The sequence below is a fragment of the Odocoileus virginianus genome, chromosome 27, assembly GCF_023699985.2.
Source record: "Odocoileus virginianus isolate 20LAN1187 ecotype Illinois chromosome 27, Ovbor_1.2, whole genome shotgun sequence".
In the NCBI taxonomy this organism is placed as follows: Eukaryota; Metazoa; Chordata; class Mammalia; order Artiodactyla; family Cervidae; genus Odocoileus; species Odocoileus virginianus.
The window spans coordinates 42,829,325-42,844,363 of record NC_069700.1 but is presented as its reverse complement, the minus strand read 5'-3'; the positions used below and the strand labels follow the sequence as shown (position 1 = coordinate 42,844,363).

Sequence of the window (15,039 nt, the reverse complement as noted above, 5' to 3'; positions counted from 1 at the left end):
TAGAAGAGTCTGGAGAGTTCTGGGAGGAGTGGCATCCACGGCGCTGATTGGTCCCAGAAAGCCAGGGGGGCAGGACTTGAGGCGAAACCCCTGGAATATTCCCGACTTGGCAGCCCCACTGGGCTCAGTCATTGGCTGAGGAGGGAAAAGGCGGGGCTTGATGAAGAATTATAAACACAGAGCCGCCCGAGAAAAAACAGCAGCCTGGAGAGAGCTGATAAAACTTGCGGCTTAGTCCGTGAGAACAGCTTCCGCAGACCCGCTATCTCCAAGGACCTCCCCGAGCGGCACCGGCGCGTTCAGTTTTCGGGTTCCGAAAAGCCCGAGCTTCTCGTCGCGGATCCCGTCGGCCGTTTTCAGGTTTGAAGCTCATCTCGGAGCCGGAAAGGAAGGGCACCGGCATGGCGAAAAACACGGCCATCGGCATCGACCTGGGCACCACCTACTCCTGCGTGGGGGTGTTCCAGCACGGCAAGGTGGAGATCATTGCCAACGACCAAGGCAACCGCACCACCCCCAGCTACGTGGCCTTCACCGACACCGAGCGGCTCATCGGCGATGCGGCCAAGAACCAGGTGGCGCTGAACCCGCAGAACACCGTGTTCGACGCGAAGCGGCTGATCGGCCGCAAGTTCGGCGACCCGGTGGTGCAGTCGGACATGAAGCACTGGCCTTTCCGCGTGATCAACGACGGAGACAAGCCTAAGGTGCAGGTGAGCTACAAGGGGGAGACCAAAGCGTTCTACCCGGAGGAGATCTCGTCGATGGTGCTGACCAAGATGAAGGAGATCGCCGAGGCGTACCTGGGCCACCCGGTGACCAACGCGGTGATCACCGTGCCGGCCTACTTCAACGACTCGCAGCGGCAGGCCACCAAGGACGCGGGGGTGATCGCGGGGCTGAACGTGCTGAGGATCATCAACGAGCCCACGGCTGCCGCCATCGCCTACGGCCTGGACAGGACGGGCAAGGGGGAGCGCAACGTGCTCATCTTTGACCTCGGCGGGGGTACGTTCGACGTGTCCATCCTGACGATCGACGACGGCATCTTCGAGGTGAAGGCCACGGCCGGGGACACGCACCTGGGCGGGGAGGACTTCGACAACAGGCTGGTGAACCACTTCGTGGAGGAGTTCAAGAGGAAGCACAAGAAGGACATCAGCCAGAACAAGCGGGCCGTGAGGCGACTGCGCACGGCGTGCGAGCGGGCCAAGAGGACCTTGTCGTCCAGCACCCAGGCCAGCCTGGAGATCGACTCCCTGTTCGAGGGCATCGACTTCTACACGTCCATCACCAGGGCGCGGTTCGAGGAGCTGTGCTCCGACCTGTTCCGGAGCACTCTGGAGCCCGTGGAGAAGGCTCTGCGCGACGCCAAGCTGGACAAGGCGCAGATCCACGACCTGGTCCTGGTGGGGGGCTCCACCCGCATCCCCAAGGTGCAGAAGCTGCTGCAGGACTTCTTCAACGGGCGCGACCTCAACAAGAGCATCAACCCCGACGAGGCGGTGGCATACGGGGCGGCGGTGCAGGCGGCCATCCTGATGGGGGACAAGTCGGAGAACGTGCAGGACCTGCTGCTGCTGGACGTGGCTCCCCTGTCGCTGGGGCTGGAGACGGCTGGAGGCGTGATGACCGCTCTCATCAAGCGCAACTCCACCATCCCCACGAAGCAGACGCAGATCTTCACCACCTACTCGGACAACCAGCCGGGCGTGCTGATCCAGGTGTACGAGGGCGAGAGGGCCATGACGCGGGACAACAACCTGCTGGGGCGCTTCGAGCTGAGCGGCATCCCTCCGGCCCCCCGGGGGGTGCCCCAGATCGAGGTGACCTTCGACATCGACGCCAATGGCATCCTGAACGTCACGGCCACGGACAAGAGCACGGGCAAGGCCAACAAGATCACCATCACCAACGACAAGGGCCGGCTGAGCAAGGAGGAGATCGAGCGCATGGTGCAGGAGGCGGAGAAGTACAAGGCGGAGGACGAGGTCCAGCGCGAGAGGGTGTCTGCCAAGAACGCGCTGGAGTCGTACGCCTTCAACATGAAGAGCGCCGTGGAGGATGAGGGGCTGAAGGGCAAGATCAGCGAGGCGGACAAGAAGAAGGTGTTGGACAAGTGCCAGGAGGTGATCTCCTGGCTGGACGCCAACACCTTGGCGGAGAAGGATGAGTTTGAGCACAAGAGGAAGGAGTTGGAGCAGGTGTGTAACCCCATCATCAGCAGACTGTACCAGGGGGCGGGCGGCCCCGGGGCTGGCGGCTTTGGGGCTCAGGCCCCTAAAGGGGGTTCTGGGTCTGGCCCCACCATTGAGGAGGTGGATTAGGGGCCTTACTTTGTGTCTGTAGTAGGCCCATGGACTTTGGTCTTTCCCTATATTTTAGTCCTGTGCTGTGTCAGTTTGTTCTATGATTAGGTTGTAATCTTTCAACTAGCTTGTTTTTGTTATTTATGTATGTTACAATGAGTGTGTTCACCAGAATTTTTGCGTTTCATGGAAGTTGGCACTTTAAGGATGGCTTTCCTTTTTTTTTGTTTGTTTAAAGTGAGTCAACACTGCCACCCTGTGTCCTGTTTTTTGCTTTGTAAACACACGGAAAGTCATGGAATTAAAAATTTGTATACTTAAGCAATAAAAAGAAAATGATTAATACAGTTTATTTTTTTTCCGGACGTTTATTTTTATTTGGGGAGGGATAATGGCTTCTCTGAATGTCTGAATTCCATAGACCATGAAAGGGCAGTACTTCTGGAGTCTTATATATGTTAGGAGCCATGACTATAGCTATACTTTGTTGTGACTTTTTTGTAGGTGGTGAGTTATGTCCATGACAAAAAACAAACTCCAGGTGCCCCTTTTGATTTTGGTGGGGTTTGTTTTAGGGAAAAGTAGGGATGGGATTTGTGAAGGATTTTGGGGAGGAGAAATTAGTGTGGGTTTAAAGGCAGTGTTGAGAGAGGTTTATGGTTCCTCCCTCCCTCGTACTCATTCTGTGCAGAGCTATTCATATTTAACCTGTGAGTCTTCCAATCTTTTGTTTAAGGTAAGAATAAATTTAGGTGTGGACAAAAGAGTAAAAATGAGGTACAGTTTAAACTCAGTTTTATAAATCCCACCTGGGTGATCTAGTGTCAATTACTTAGCCTCTTAGTTTTGGTGATCTCCTTTTAAAATAAAGCATTTGTCTGAATTGCCTCACTTCCAAAGTTTTAGATCATCAAGAGCAGAAATGTGCTGTGGGCTAGCATTGGCTTCACCTGTGGTCTTTGAAGCTGGAGTTTTCCAAGTGAGGGTTTTAGGGAAGTGAGTTTGGGGGCAAGGCAATAAAGAGGGATGGGCCAGGCACTGTACCTGGATCTTTGAATCACCCCAGTAATTCTCATCATATCATTCTCTACGCTAGGTATTCTGAAGCTTTTTTCGGAGGTTAGCATGTGGAGATAGTCACTTAAGCTATCCAGGGCAAAACTAGGAAGAAACAAGTGATTTCAGGGCCAGGGTGTTTTTCCACTCTGCCTGAACACTGGGGTTGGCATTGTGTGGTTCCTGTCTGACCTCAAGTGGTGTTTTTACTCCAGTTTCAGATAAAAGAGTCTGCCTTCATGTAGGAGACCTGGGTTCAACCCCTGGGTCTGAAAGATCCCCTGGAGAAGGGAATGACAACCCACTTTAGTATTCTTGCCTGGAGAATTCACTGGACTGAGAAGCCTGGCGGGCTACAGTCCATGGAGTCACAAAGAGTCTGACAGGACTGAGTGACTAACACTTTTTGACTTTTTGTACGTAATAGTACATTTAATTATGAAAAAGGAATAAAAGCTGTGCAGTGTAGTGCTGGGGAAATGGGCGTTCCTCCCACACAAGCCCTTCCCTAGGGGCTGCTGCTTACTGGAGCAGTTAAAAGTCCTTAACACTTTGTTGTATTAGTCACATCCAGACTCTCTTGCAGCCCTGTGGACTGTAGCTCAACAGGCTCCTCTGTCCGTTGGATTTTCCAGGCAAGAATACTGGAGTGGGTTGCCATTTCCTTCTCTAGGGGATCTTTTCCAACCCAGAGATCCAACCTGCATCTCCTGCATTGGCGGGTGGGTTCTTTACCACTGAGCCATCTGCGAAGCAACACTTTGTTTAGCCCGATTAGAATTCCAACCTCTTTCCTTCCAAAAACAGCCTGTGAATACCAACTCCAGAATCACACAACTTAAAGTTTCATGTTGTGTATTTTTCAATAAATCATTCCTCTCTGGGAAACCAAAACATTTTAGGAATGACAAAAGTGTGGGAAGCCTTGTTTAGGAAAAGATTGTAAACGTAAAAAAATAAATACTTCTGGTTCCTGGACCAATTCTCAAAGGCTGGTCTTATTAACAAGATAGGTGAACTGTAATATGATATTGTATGCTCTGACCATAACTTTATAGTATGTGCAGTTTAACTGCTGCAGCAGCAGAAATTGGGGGCTTTTAAAAACTTAACCTGCCAGGTAATAGAATAAATCTTTAAAAGTAAACCCCCATCTTATTTATTTTTGGCTGCTCAGAGAAACATGCAGGATCTTAGTTCCCTGGCCAGGGATTAAATCCTCACCCCATGCAGTGGAAGCATGGAGTCTTAACCACTGGACCGCCAGGGAAGTCCCTCAAATCTTGTAATTTCAAATCATTGGAGTTAGGGTTTGCAAAGGTAGTGATATATGGAGATTATTTGGGAGGCTAAAGAAATACTGATATGCACTCCCCACCCCGGCCACCCCATAAGAGTCAGAGTCTTGGGAAGTAGGCCAAGGCATTGTATAGCATTAAAGCCACCACGACGTTTCAGCCAAAGTTGAGAAAAACCACTGTACCAGAGGCTATTCCTGATTTTTTTTTAGAGGTATGGGGACAAGAGAGAGGGAGGAGAGGAAGGTGTCAGTGTTTCCAGGAGCAGCAGCTGGTGGCAAGGGATATTCTGTGAATCAAAGCTGGAAAGGCCTTAAAATGTTGATTCACTGGCAGCAATAGTAATGCTAAACTTTAGGGAAATTGCCACCAACAGCTTAATAGGCCAAAGAAGAGAATTTCTGAAGCTGAGTCAATTAATTTCATGAGTCCTCACTTAGGGAAATAGTTCATTAGAAAGCAACATCAGGGCATTTCCTGGCCCTCCAGCGGTTAGGACTCAGAGCTTTCACTGCCAGGTCCTGGTTTGATCCCTGGTGGAAGTAAAATCCTGCAAGCAGTGAGGCTTGGCCAAAGTACACGGAACTTAAAAAGACATGAGCCATGGAGGAGTACCCTTGCTCAGGAGCCTTGCCCATGGAGAACTGTGGATGATTGCGGTGGGCACACGCTCACCCCAGTCTTTTTGCATGGTGCTCTGAGTATTTTAAGCCCATTTTGAAATGCCTTGAGCCACCCATAGGTGGAGCCACTTCCCAGGACAAGGGGCAGAGCCCTCTCCGGAGACATAAGGGCTCAAGGATTTGGAGTCGCACAGAGTTCTCGAATAATGGCTTGTGGGATGAAGAAGAAGAAGAAAAAAAAAAAACTTGAAAAAGAGGGAAATGGGGAGTAACTGTTCACAAGTACAGAGTTTCAGTTGTGCAAGAGGAAAAAATTGTGGATGCAGCCACCCCCTACAACGGTGCACCCCTTGTAGAATAAGGTTGGGGAAACACAGGATACTAGCCCCAGATGGCTGAGGAATTACTTTTACAAGACCAGACTTTTGCATCTTCCCATACACAGAAAAAGAGTAAATTCATTGACTTGAGATGTCTGATTTTTCTTTAATTTTTTAAAGTTCTGACTACACGGTCTTTGTTGCAAAAACCCTATATAGCCTGGCTGCTCCACTTCTTCGGAGCTGAGAGGCTGCAACCTGAGCTAAAGTCTTAAGTGTTTTTTCTGTGTGTGTGTTTGTTTTTTTAACATTTAATTGGAAGATAATTGCTTCACAATGTTGTGTTTGCCGTAAGTATACATTTATCCTTTCCTTCTTGAACCTCTCTCCCACCCCTTCACTCTCATCCCACCCCTTCAGGTCCTCAGGGAGCAAGCATCAGGTTGAGCTCCCTGGGGTACAGGGCAACTTCCCACTAGCTGTCTATTTCACACATGATGGCCTACATATTTCAAGGTCCTCAGTTTTGCCTGCAGAATAAAACAGAATTCACAACTTTCAGGTTGTGCTGCCCTGCCCACCCACCCACCCAGCACCCCCCACCCCTGCCGTAGATAAACTTATACCTTAATCCAACCAGTCCATCCTAAAAGAGATCAGTCCTGGATGTTCATTGGAAGGACTGATGTTGAAGCTGAAACTCCGATACTTTGGCCACCTGATGCGAAGAGCTGACTCATTGGAAAAGACCCTGATGCTGGGAAAGACTGAGGGCAGGAGGAGAAGGAGACGACAGAGGATGAGATGGTTGGATGGCATCGTCGACTCGATAGACATGGGTTTGGGTGGACTCCGGGAGCTGGTGATGGACAGGGAGGCCTGGCGTGCTGCTGTTCATGGGGTCGCAAAGAGTCGGACACGACTGAGCGACTGATCTGAACTGAAAGCTGTTTATAAAAAAAGGACCAGAAATAAATGTGCCTGACAGGTCTGTGGGCTGGGGGTGGGGGTGGGGGTGTTGCCAATTCAGATTTCGATGCCTAGAGACAGCGGGATGACAGTCCTTTGGAGTAACACCAATGCCTTGCTGGGACACGTGACAACTAAAGACAAGGCTTCAGGTTACACAAGCTGGGACTGGACCTCCTGGGAGGCCATCCAGGAAGTGTGCGCCCACCGGGCAGCGCTGGGGACTTTCTCCGGCCTGACCAGTCAGGTCACCTGTTCTTTGTATTTAAAAAGTCACAAAACGTCTCCGAATATTTGCCCAGAAGAATGTGAAATATTCGCTCGTGGTCTCTCTTTCACATTGCTTTCGTCTTGTGTGGACGACTGATGAGGAACATTCTGCGGGTCGAGACAGGCATCTCAGAAGACAGCCATGCCCGTCAGGTCCCGAAGCCGCGCCGCCGTAAATAAATAGCCCTGGCCCCGCCCGTGCAGTTCTCTTTGTGCGGCGGACTCGCGCGGAGTAAAGATGGTCCTCAGGCGGTTGGCCTGTCGCCCGCTGCGGAACCTTCCCCAGAGCAGGGGGAGCCTGCAGCCTGCGCCGTCTTTGCACAGCTACCGGCGTGCAGGTACCTCGGGAACACGTTGAGTGGGGGAACCGCAGTCTCGGGCTGAGCGGGATGAATTATTAATACAGACTAGAGTTTCTGATATCTCTGTGACGCCACTGCTTGGAACTGACCCAGCCCAGGGCACGGGGGACTCGTCTGGAGTCGCCCTGGTCTCTCCTGACTAACTGCTTTTTCTTTCCAAGCTCCTGATTCTCGAAGGAGGGTCCGAGGCACCACGAGGGTGAGTGGATTGTGCGAGCTGGAGTGGCTGGCGGTTTCACTGGGGGAGGATGGGGGTGATGATGACTCCAGGTGATTCTGAGTGTCTCGCTGACGCCATCACCGCAGCGCGCTGACCACCTCCACGGCGCCCCCCCGCCACCCGTGCTGGGATCTTTGGTATTTGGTTGCGGCGAGAAGTTACTGTTCAAGAACTGTTACTGATCTCGTATTCCTGTGTCTCATTTCTCCATCAGGAGTTAAAACGTCCACCGGTGTGTTATTCTTAAAAGAGGGGTAAGTATTAGCTGTGCTGCTATCTGTCTCTTCACAGGTTATCTTTTTTTAACTCTTCGAACTTTTTTTCCTCAACCTTGCTAAACCTGCTTCCTCCACCCCTTTTTCTAGTATGAGTTACTCTACATAAGGTGCTTTCTTTTTTTTTTTAATAAGGTGCTTTCTTGATGGAGATATTTCTGCAGTTTAAATTTGTTTTCTGCCTTTCTCTCCTGAACTTTACATCGCTGAACTCGTAATTTGACAAATCCTTATATTGGGGCTATCATCTCTGAATGTTCTAGATTCTAATGCTTTCCTTGATCCAGATCTCCCTAAATTGGGAATGATGATTTCTCAGACTAGAGTCTCTGATACTGGTCTTGATGTCAAAATTAATTTCTGACTCTTTTGGGGGAACTGGATACTTGGATATTTGAAAAGAGCTGGTGGGAAGGCTGTGACTGTTTTTCTCAATTGGTTGTCCTGCTTTCATCTTTTTTCTAGCCTGAGAGCTTTGGAAGCCCAGCCAGGGCAGTACCTCTTCACAGAGATTCCAGGCTAGCCTGGTGACTGAAGGCCTAAAGTTTGGAATTCTCTTGGAGAAGCACTTTTGGGGTGGCTGGGATGTCCAGGTGATGGTTCCTGCCACTTCAGCAACAGGCTGTGACAAGAAGTGGAGAGCAAGATGCCTTCTACCTGGGTACTATGGTAAGTCTTTTCCTGGTTTTTCTCTCAGCTCCAGAGTGGTGATGATGAACTGGTTGGACTAGAGTCTCTGAATGGTTCTCTGAGGATCTTTGAAACCACCTGATCCACTCTTGCTTCTTTCCTTCTTGTGTGGCAGTTTTCTTTAAAAAGTAAAATTGGTATGTAGTTATATTAGTTTCAGATATATGGTGTAGTAAATAATTGGGTATCTATGTATACTAGAAGGTGATTACTGCTGCAGGTCCTTTTTGGCTAATCACTGTTCTCTCTGATAGTTTATACCAGTCTGTCCCTTGTATCTATAACAGATTGATGCTGTAATGCCAGCTACTTGGATTTTTTTTTTTGCATGTTTTTAATATGTATTTCTTTTATGAAGTTTTAGGATTTTGCTGATGCAGAGGATGTCCCTTACCTGGTGTTGGTCAGATCCTTGAAACTTCACATGTTTCCTGAGTGAACCTGTGTGAGCAGCTGTCAAACTCCGGTGGAGAGGGGGTGGGCTGCCTAGAAATTTGGGGACCAAAATCAATTAGGTGATCTTTATTAGAAAGGTTGCAATAAAATGTTTTAAAGCAAATAAAAATAGGTGGGTCTGAGTAAAAGCAAAAGGGTACAGAAAGATTTAGGGATGTGAAAGTGAATGAGCATCACAGTTGACATCTAATTGTAGCTCTTTCCAGGTACATTACAAAAAACTAAAATTAGGTTTGTCACATATTGACACCAATGTTGAGGATTTCTAGATGGAGTACCATAACATTTTTAATATTTGAGGTTTTAATTATACTATTAACACAGTCATCCAGTTTTCTTTTTGATGAATTTTGAAAACATGGGTTGTCTGGATATATTTTTAGAAGAATAATACTCCTGGTGGTTGTCAGGAGCTGGGAATGAGGAAGTGAAGAAATACTTAATGGGTATTGTTTCAGTTTTACAAGGTGAAAGAGTTCATGGGGATGGATGGTGGTGATAATTGCTCAATGTTATGAACATTGTTATTACCAATGAATAATAAAGACGTGTATAGCACAGGAAATTCAGTCCTCTGTAATAGCCTATAAGAGAAGAGGATCCCAAAGTGTTTGTGTGTATAACTGATTCAGTTTACTGTATACCTAAAACTAACATTGTAAATCAACTATATCCCAATAAAATTTTTTTAATGGTAAACATGGTAATTTTATGTGTATTTCACCACAGTTTAAAAAATTGGAGAGAAAGTACCCTTTGCTTCTTTTTGTCACTGTCATAAAGGTGATTCCCCACTAGCATGTACAGAGTAGGCTGCTCTAGAGCTGTATTATAAATTTGTTTGGTAGGGGGCATTTGAGTTTCTTTCAAGCTATAAACCAGTCTGATTCCCTGTTTGTACCCATTTGAAGTTTCAGAGTCAAAGGATGTGGGCTTTTAAAAGTAATAGTGTATGTTCCATAAAATTGTCCCACTTTATTTTTTTAATGTTAATTTACTTAACTGTGCCAGTTAAGTTGAAGCATCCAGGGTCTTCAGTTGTGGCATGTGGGATCTAGTTTCCTGACCACAGGGATTGAACCTGTGTCCCCAGCCTTAAGAGTGGAGCCTCGTCCTGACTTATACTCAAAATGACAGTCTCCTTCAGACTGCCTGTTTGTTTATATCTACCATCACTATTCTAACTGGAGTGTACCAGTTTCTGTATCTAATAATTCATGTTTTAAAAATTGCACATCTTTTGCATTTTTCTACGGAACATTTACAGCTTGGTCCCCACTCAGCAAAGATTTTTTTCCAACTTATTTTCCTTAGTCACTGCCAGTTTTTTTTCCTCCTTGAAATTGCCTTGTTAGGTACTACTACGGGGCAAGGTCACCTGCTCCCATTGTTATTTTCTGACCTTGGGTTCTTTGTAATCTTCAGTTCAGTTCAGTCGCTCAGTCATGACCTGCAGCACACCAGGCCTCCCTGTCCATCACCAACTCCCGGAGTCTACCCAAACCCATGTCCATTGAGTTGGTGATGCCATCCAACCATCTCATCCTCCGTTATCCCCTTTTCCTCCTGCCCTCAATCTTTCCCAGCATCAGGGTCTTTTCAAATGAGTCAGCTCTTTGCATCAGGTGGCCAAAGTATCGGAGTTTCAGCTTCAACATAAGTCCTTCCAGTGAACATCCAGGACTGATCTTTAGGATCTCAGGAGTCTTCTACAACACCACAATTCAAAAGCATCAATTCTTCAGCGCTCAGCTTTCTTTATAGTCCAACTCTCACATCCATACATGACCACTGGAAAAACCATAGCCTTGACTAGACAGACCTTTGTTGGCAAAGTAATGTCTCTGCTTTTTATTTTTTATTATTTTGTGTGTGTGTGTGTGTGTGTGTGTGTCTGCTTTTTAATATGTTGTCTAGGTTGGTCATAACTTCCCTTCCAGGGAGTAAGCGTCTCAATTTCATGGCTGCAATCACCATCTGCAATGATTTTGGAGCCCCCAAAAATATAGTCAGCCACTGTTTCCCCACCTATTTATCATGAAGTGATGGGACCAGATGCCATGATCTTAGTTTTCTGAATGTTGAGCTTTAAGCCAACTTTTTCACTCTCCTTTTTCACTTTCATCAAGAGTCTCTTTAGTTCTTCACTTTGTGCCATAAGGGTGGTGTCATCTGCATATCTGAGGTTATTGATATTTCTCCTGGCAATCTTGATTCCAGCTTGTGCTTCCTCCAGCCCAGCGTTTCTCATGATGTACTCTTGCATATAAGTTAAATAAGCAAGGTGACAATATACAGCCTTGACGTACTCCTTTTGCTATTTGGAACCAGTCTGTTGTCCCATGTCCAGTCTGAACTGTTGCTTCCTGACCTGCATACAGGTTTCTCAAGAGGCAGGTATCAGGACTCTGCACAGGACTCTGCAGTGGACTCCACCTTGGCAAAAAGTTGCACACATCTTGGGGAGGGTCTTAGGGACTAGTCAGGTGTGAAAAAAGATAACTGGACAAGTGTAAACAAAGACCCAGAACTGTCCTATATGTGTATTTAATTTTTACTGCACTCCTCAGAGAGGATACCCATCTGTCTTTCTATCTTGAAAGTGAAAATGTTGCTGAATCATGTCTGACTTTTTGACTCCATAGACTAGCCCGCCAGGTTCCTCTCTCCATGGAATTCTCCAGGCAAGAATACTGGAGTGAGTAGCCATTCCCTTCTGCAGGGGATCTTCCCAACTCAGACATTGAATCTCTCCCCTTATGGGCAGATTTCAGTCTGAGTCACCAGGGAAACCCTGCTTTCTGCTTTACTTCAATCTTAAATAAACTTTTTTTCTCTGTGTGCTCCCTCACTTGTGCTGTGTACCTACTAAAAATGAGGTATATTCTTTTCAACACAGTGTTTCCACTTCTGGTAACACACCCTAAACACAGTCACACAGATTAATGTACATGAATCCTTGATGTTACTAATTGTAAGGGGGGAGGAAAAAGAAACTCAAGTGTTCTCCAGTAGGGAAATGGTGGTATAGTCATACAATATATACATGCAGCAGTAGTACGCCTAACATACCAGTGTGGATTAATCTCACAATGTGAAGGAAAAAAGCAAATCACAAAAAAATAGTATGTAATGTGAAAACATCACTAAATAATACATTGTCCAAAGGTCCTACTGTGTAGCACAGGAACTATATTCAATATCCTGTGATAAATCTAATGAGAAAGAATATGAAAAGGAATGTGTGTGTATACTACATATGTATGTATAGCTGAATTACTTCACTGTATAGCAGAAATTAACATTGTAAATGTTAATTTACAATTAACATTAATATAAATATAAATTAATTAATATAAATTAATTAATTTATATTAATTAATATATAAATACATTAATTGATATAATAAATATAATTAATTATTAATATAAATTAATATTTTATATTAATTAATATAAATTTAAAATATATGTATTGTTTGGTGTTAAGTATCATAATAAAAACAAAAAGAAATGCATAGGATTGTTAAATGCTAAATTCAAGGTGGGGTGGGTATGGAGAGATGTATTCAAGGAAGTGTACAGAGGGTCTATGGGAGCTCATTGTGCAATTCATATTTTTGTATGTCCAAACTACTTAATAACTTAAATGTGGTTTGGAACCTGTGAATCTCAGAGGGCTGAACACAGGCAAAAGCTTAAGTCAGCCCCAGGGATACCTCCAGACAGGGAGCTCCCTTGGAAGACAACTGTTCGCAAGATGAGCCAAAATAAAAAACACCCTCAGGAGAACAAATCAGCAGGTGACTTTACAACCAAGAAACTCAGATGGGGAGCATGCTTGGAGACTAAAGCTGTTCAAAGAGATAAAGAGGCTCATTCAATCCATTGATAGAGAATTAGTAATCTGGAAGAATCATCCATAATGTGGAGTAGAGAAAACAGAAATGATTAACATGAAAAGGAGTTGATAGGAAAGATGAAATGAGCCACTCCAGCATTTGGCATTGTTTGCTTAGAGCTACTCTCACCGTGCTGGTTTGTTTTAATGCTCCAGCGAGAACAATTGCAGGTACAATGGTTAGTTCTGTCCAGTGGCATCTGTGGGCATTTGGCTTTCAGCAGGTCAGGGCCATCTGTTTCTTTCTTTCTTTCTTTTTAAATTTATTTACTTAATTTATTTGGCTGCACCGGGTCTTAGTCACGGCATATGGGATCTAGTTCCCTGACTAGGGAACTAGTCTTAGCCACTAGATCACCAGGGATGTCCCTGTTTCTTTGTTTATTGTACTTTCTTGACCATTAACGTCATACTTTCCCGAAATAGTCTTGCAATTGTGTTATTTCCCAAAGAATAGGGACAAAGAGATTATCCTAAGGGTTAAAGTACCTGCTGACTCTTAAAGTGTTAAATTTTATTGGCCCCTGTCAGATGACTCTCAGATGAGAATAGATCACATTCCAAGGCTGTTTATTGCCTGTCATTAAACCATCAACTTCTAAATATAGTGGCGATAGAGATGTCAGCCAGTTATCAAACACAGTTATGTGCTGATAAATAACCACAGAGGGAGCTGTCTTTAAAAGGCCATGCAACAATGTCGGATACCACCCAGGACCCAGAGCCTCCCATTTCTCAGCAGCATGCAGGGAGAGGCTGAGTTCCACACTGGGTTGATTGCTTCTATAGTTGCTTTTTCTTTCTTTTCTTTTTTTTTTTTTTAATGTTTGGCTGCATCATGTCTTAGTTGAGACATGTGGGATCTTTACTCTGGCTCTCGGGCTTAGGTGCCCCATAGCATGTGAGATCTTAGTTCCCTGACCAGACCACAGATCGAACCTGCAACCTCTGCACTGCAAGACAGACTACTGGACCACCAGGGAAGTCCTGATTTCTTCTAAAAGAAGCTGAGCAACGTTATAACCTCCTTTTAAAAGAGGCTGATTGCTTCTTACATTTCTTTTATTAGGAAACTTTTAAAACAGTAGGAAGAATATAAATACCCACATACCCACCACCTAATCCAATACTGCAACATTTTCCCTTATTTGAAAATAAGGCAAATGGCAAATATATATCTCTATATATATAGATATATAGAATTATATATGTGTGTATATATATACATACACACATATAAAATATATATGTTTAGCTGGTGCATTTCAATGTGAATTATAGCGATCAAGGCATTTTATGCTTAAATATTTCAGCATGCATACCCAAAATCTAAGGACATTTGCTTGCAATATGGTTATGCCTGAGAAAATTAATAATTCCTAATATTACTTAATGGGCTTCTCAGATGGCTCAGTGGTAAAGAATCCACCTGTCGATGCATGAGATCCAGGTTTGATCCCTGGGTCGGGAAGATCCTCTGGAGAAGGAAATGGCAACCCACTCCAGTATTCTTCCCTGGGAAATCCCATGGACAGAGGAGCCTTTTGGGCTACAGTACATGGGGTCTCAAAAGGGTCAGACATGACTTAGCAACTAAACAACAACAACAATATTACTTAATACTTAATCAATATTCAAAGTTTTTCAACGGTTCCCAAAATATTTTTTTATGGTAATTGTTCTTTCAAGGGCCAGTATTCTTGAGTCAAGGATCAAGCACTTTATTTTACTGTTAGATCTTGTTAGTCTCTTTATTCTAGAACAGTCCCCTTCTTTCTGTGACAATGATCCTTTGAAGAGACTTGGGCAGTTGTTTTGTAGGATATTCCACATGTTGGTTTCATCGAACTGTACTCTCATGGTGTTTTTAACTTGTTCCTCAAGTTTCTGCTTTTTTTTAACCTAGAAATTACTCTTAAAAGCCTAATTAGATTTCTTTTCTTTTTTTTTTTTGGCTGCACTGGGTGGCTTGTGGGATCTTATTAATAGTTCCCCAACCAGGGATTGAACCACTGGACCACCAGGGAATTCCCTTAAAGGCCTAATTAGATTCTGATTACATGGTATGGGTAAGAATACTTCATGAATGACACCAGGTATCAGTTTCCTATGGGTGCTATAACAAATTAATACAAACTTGATGGTTTTAAAAAAACAGATATTTCTTGCTTCACAATTCTGGGAGCCAGAAGTTCAAAACAAAAAAATCAAGGTGTCCACAGGGCCTGGCCCACTCCAGAGACACAAGGGAAATATCTGTTCCTCCAGCTTCTGGTGGCTGCTGGCATAA

General features: G+C 45.1%; 1 protein-coding gene, 1 long non-coding RNA gene and 3 other non-coding genes across 7 annotated transcripts in view; all 5 read left to right on the top strand.

Annotated features, from left to right (window-relative positions):
- LOC110139421 (uncharacterized) overlaps nt 1-9,413 on the top strand; it is a 31,049-nt gene extending 21,636 nt beyond the window's left edge. The window contains exons 1-5 of one of the 3 annotated variants that reach the window (XR_002314489.2): nt 7,043-7,183; nt 7,369-7,406; nt 7,642-7,681; nt 8,168-8,371; nt 8,751-9,413. This is a non-coding gene — a long non-coding RNA (uncharacterized lncRNA). Of the gene's footprint in view, nt 1-7,040; nt 7,184-7,368; nt 7,682-8,167; nt 8,372-8,750 lie in introns of those variants that run through there. The other 2 variants (XR_011483976.1, XR_011483977.1) reach the window with 2 other exon arrangements.
- LOC139031475 (heat shock 70 kDa protein 1B) lies at nt 191-2,659 on the top strand. Its single transcript, XM_070456761.1, has one exon. The coding sequence runs from the start codon at nt 402-404 to the stop codon at nt 2,325-2,327; it is 1,926 nt and encodes a 641-aa protein (XP_070312862.1). The 5' UTR covers nt 191-401; the 3' UTR covers nt 2,328-2,659.
- On the top strand, nt 7,461-7,523 carry LOC139031626 (small nucleolar RNA SNORD48). The gene has a single exon (XR_011484134.1). It is a non-coding gene; the product is annotated as a small nucleolar RNA SNORD48 (small nucleolar RNA).
- Nucleotides 8,003-8,069, top strand: LOC139031625 (small nucleolar RNA SNORD52). The gene has a single exon (XR_011484133.1). It is a non-coding gene; the product is annotated as a small nucleolar RNA SNORD52 (small nucleolar RNA).
- Nucleotides 8,402-8,483, top strand: LOC139031631 (small nucleolar RNA ZL8). The gene has a single exon (XR_011484138.1). It is a non-coding gene; the product is annotated as a small nucleolar RNA ZL8 (small nucleolar RNA).
- Nucleotides 9,414-15,039: the final 5,626 nt, after the last annotated feature.

What these genes read in the sequence shown, in the direction of transcription:
- LOC139031475 (XM_070456761.1), top strand. Translation starts at nt 402, where the DNA reads ATGGCGAAAAACACGGCCATCGGCATCGACCTGGGCACCACCTACTCC.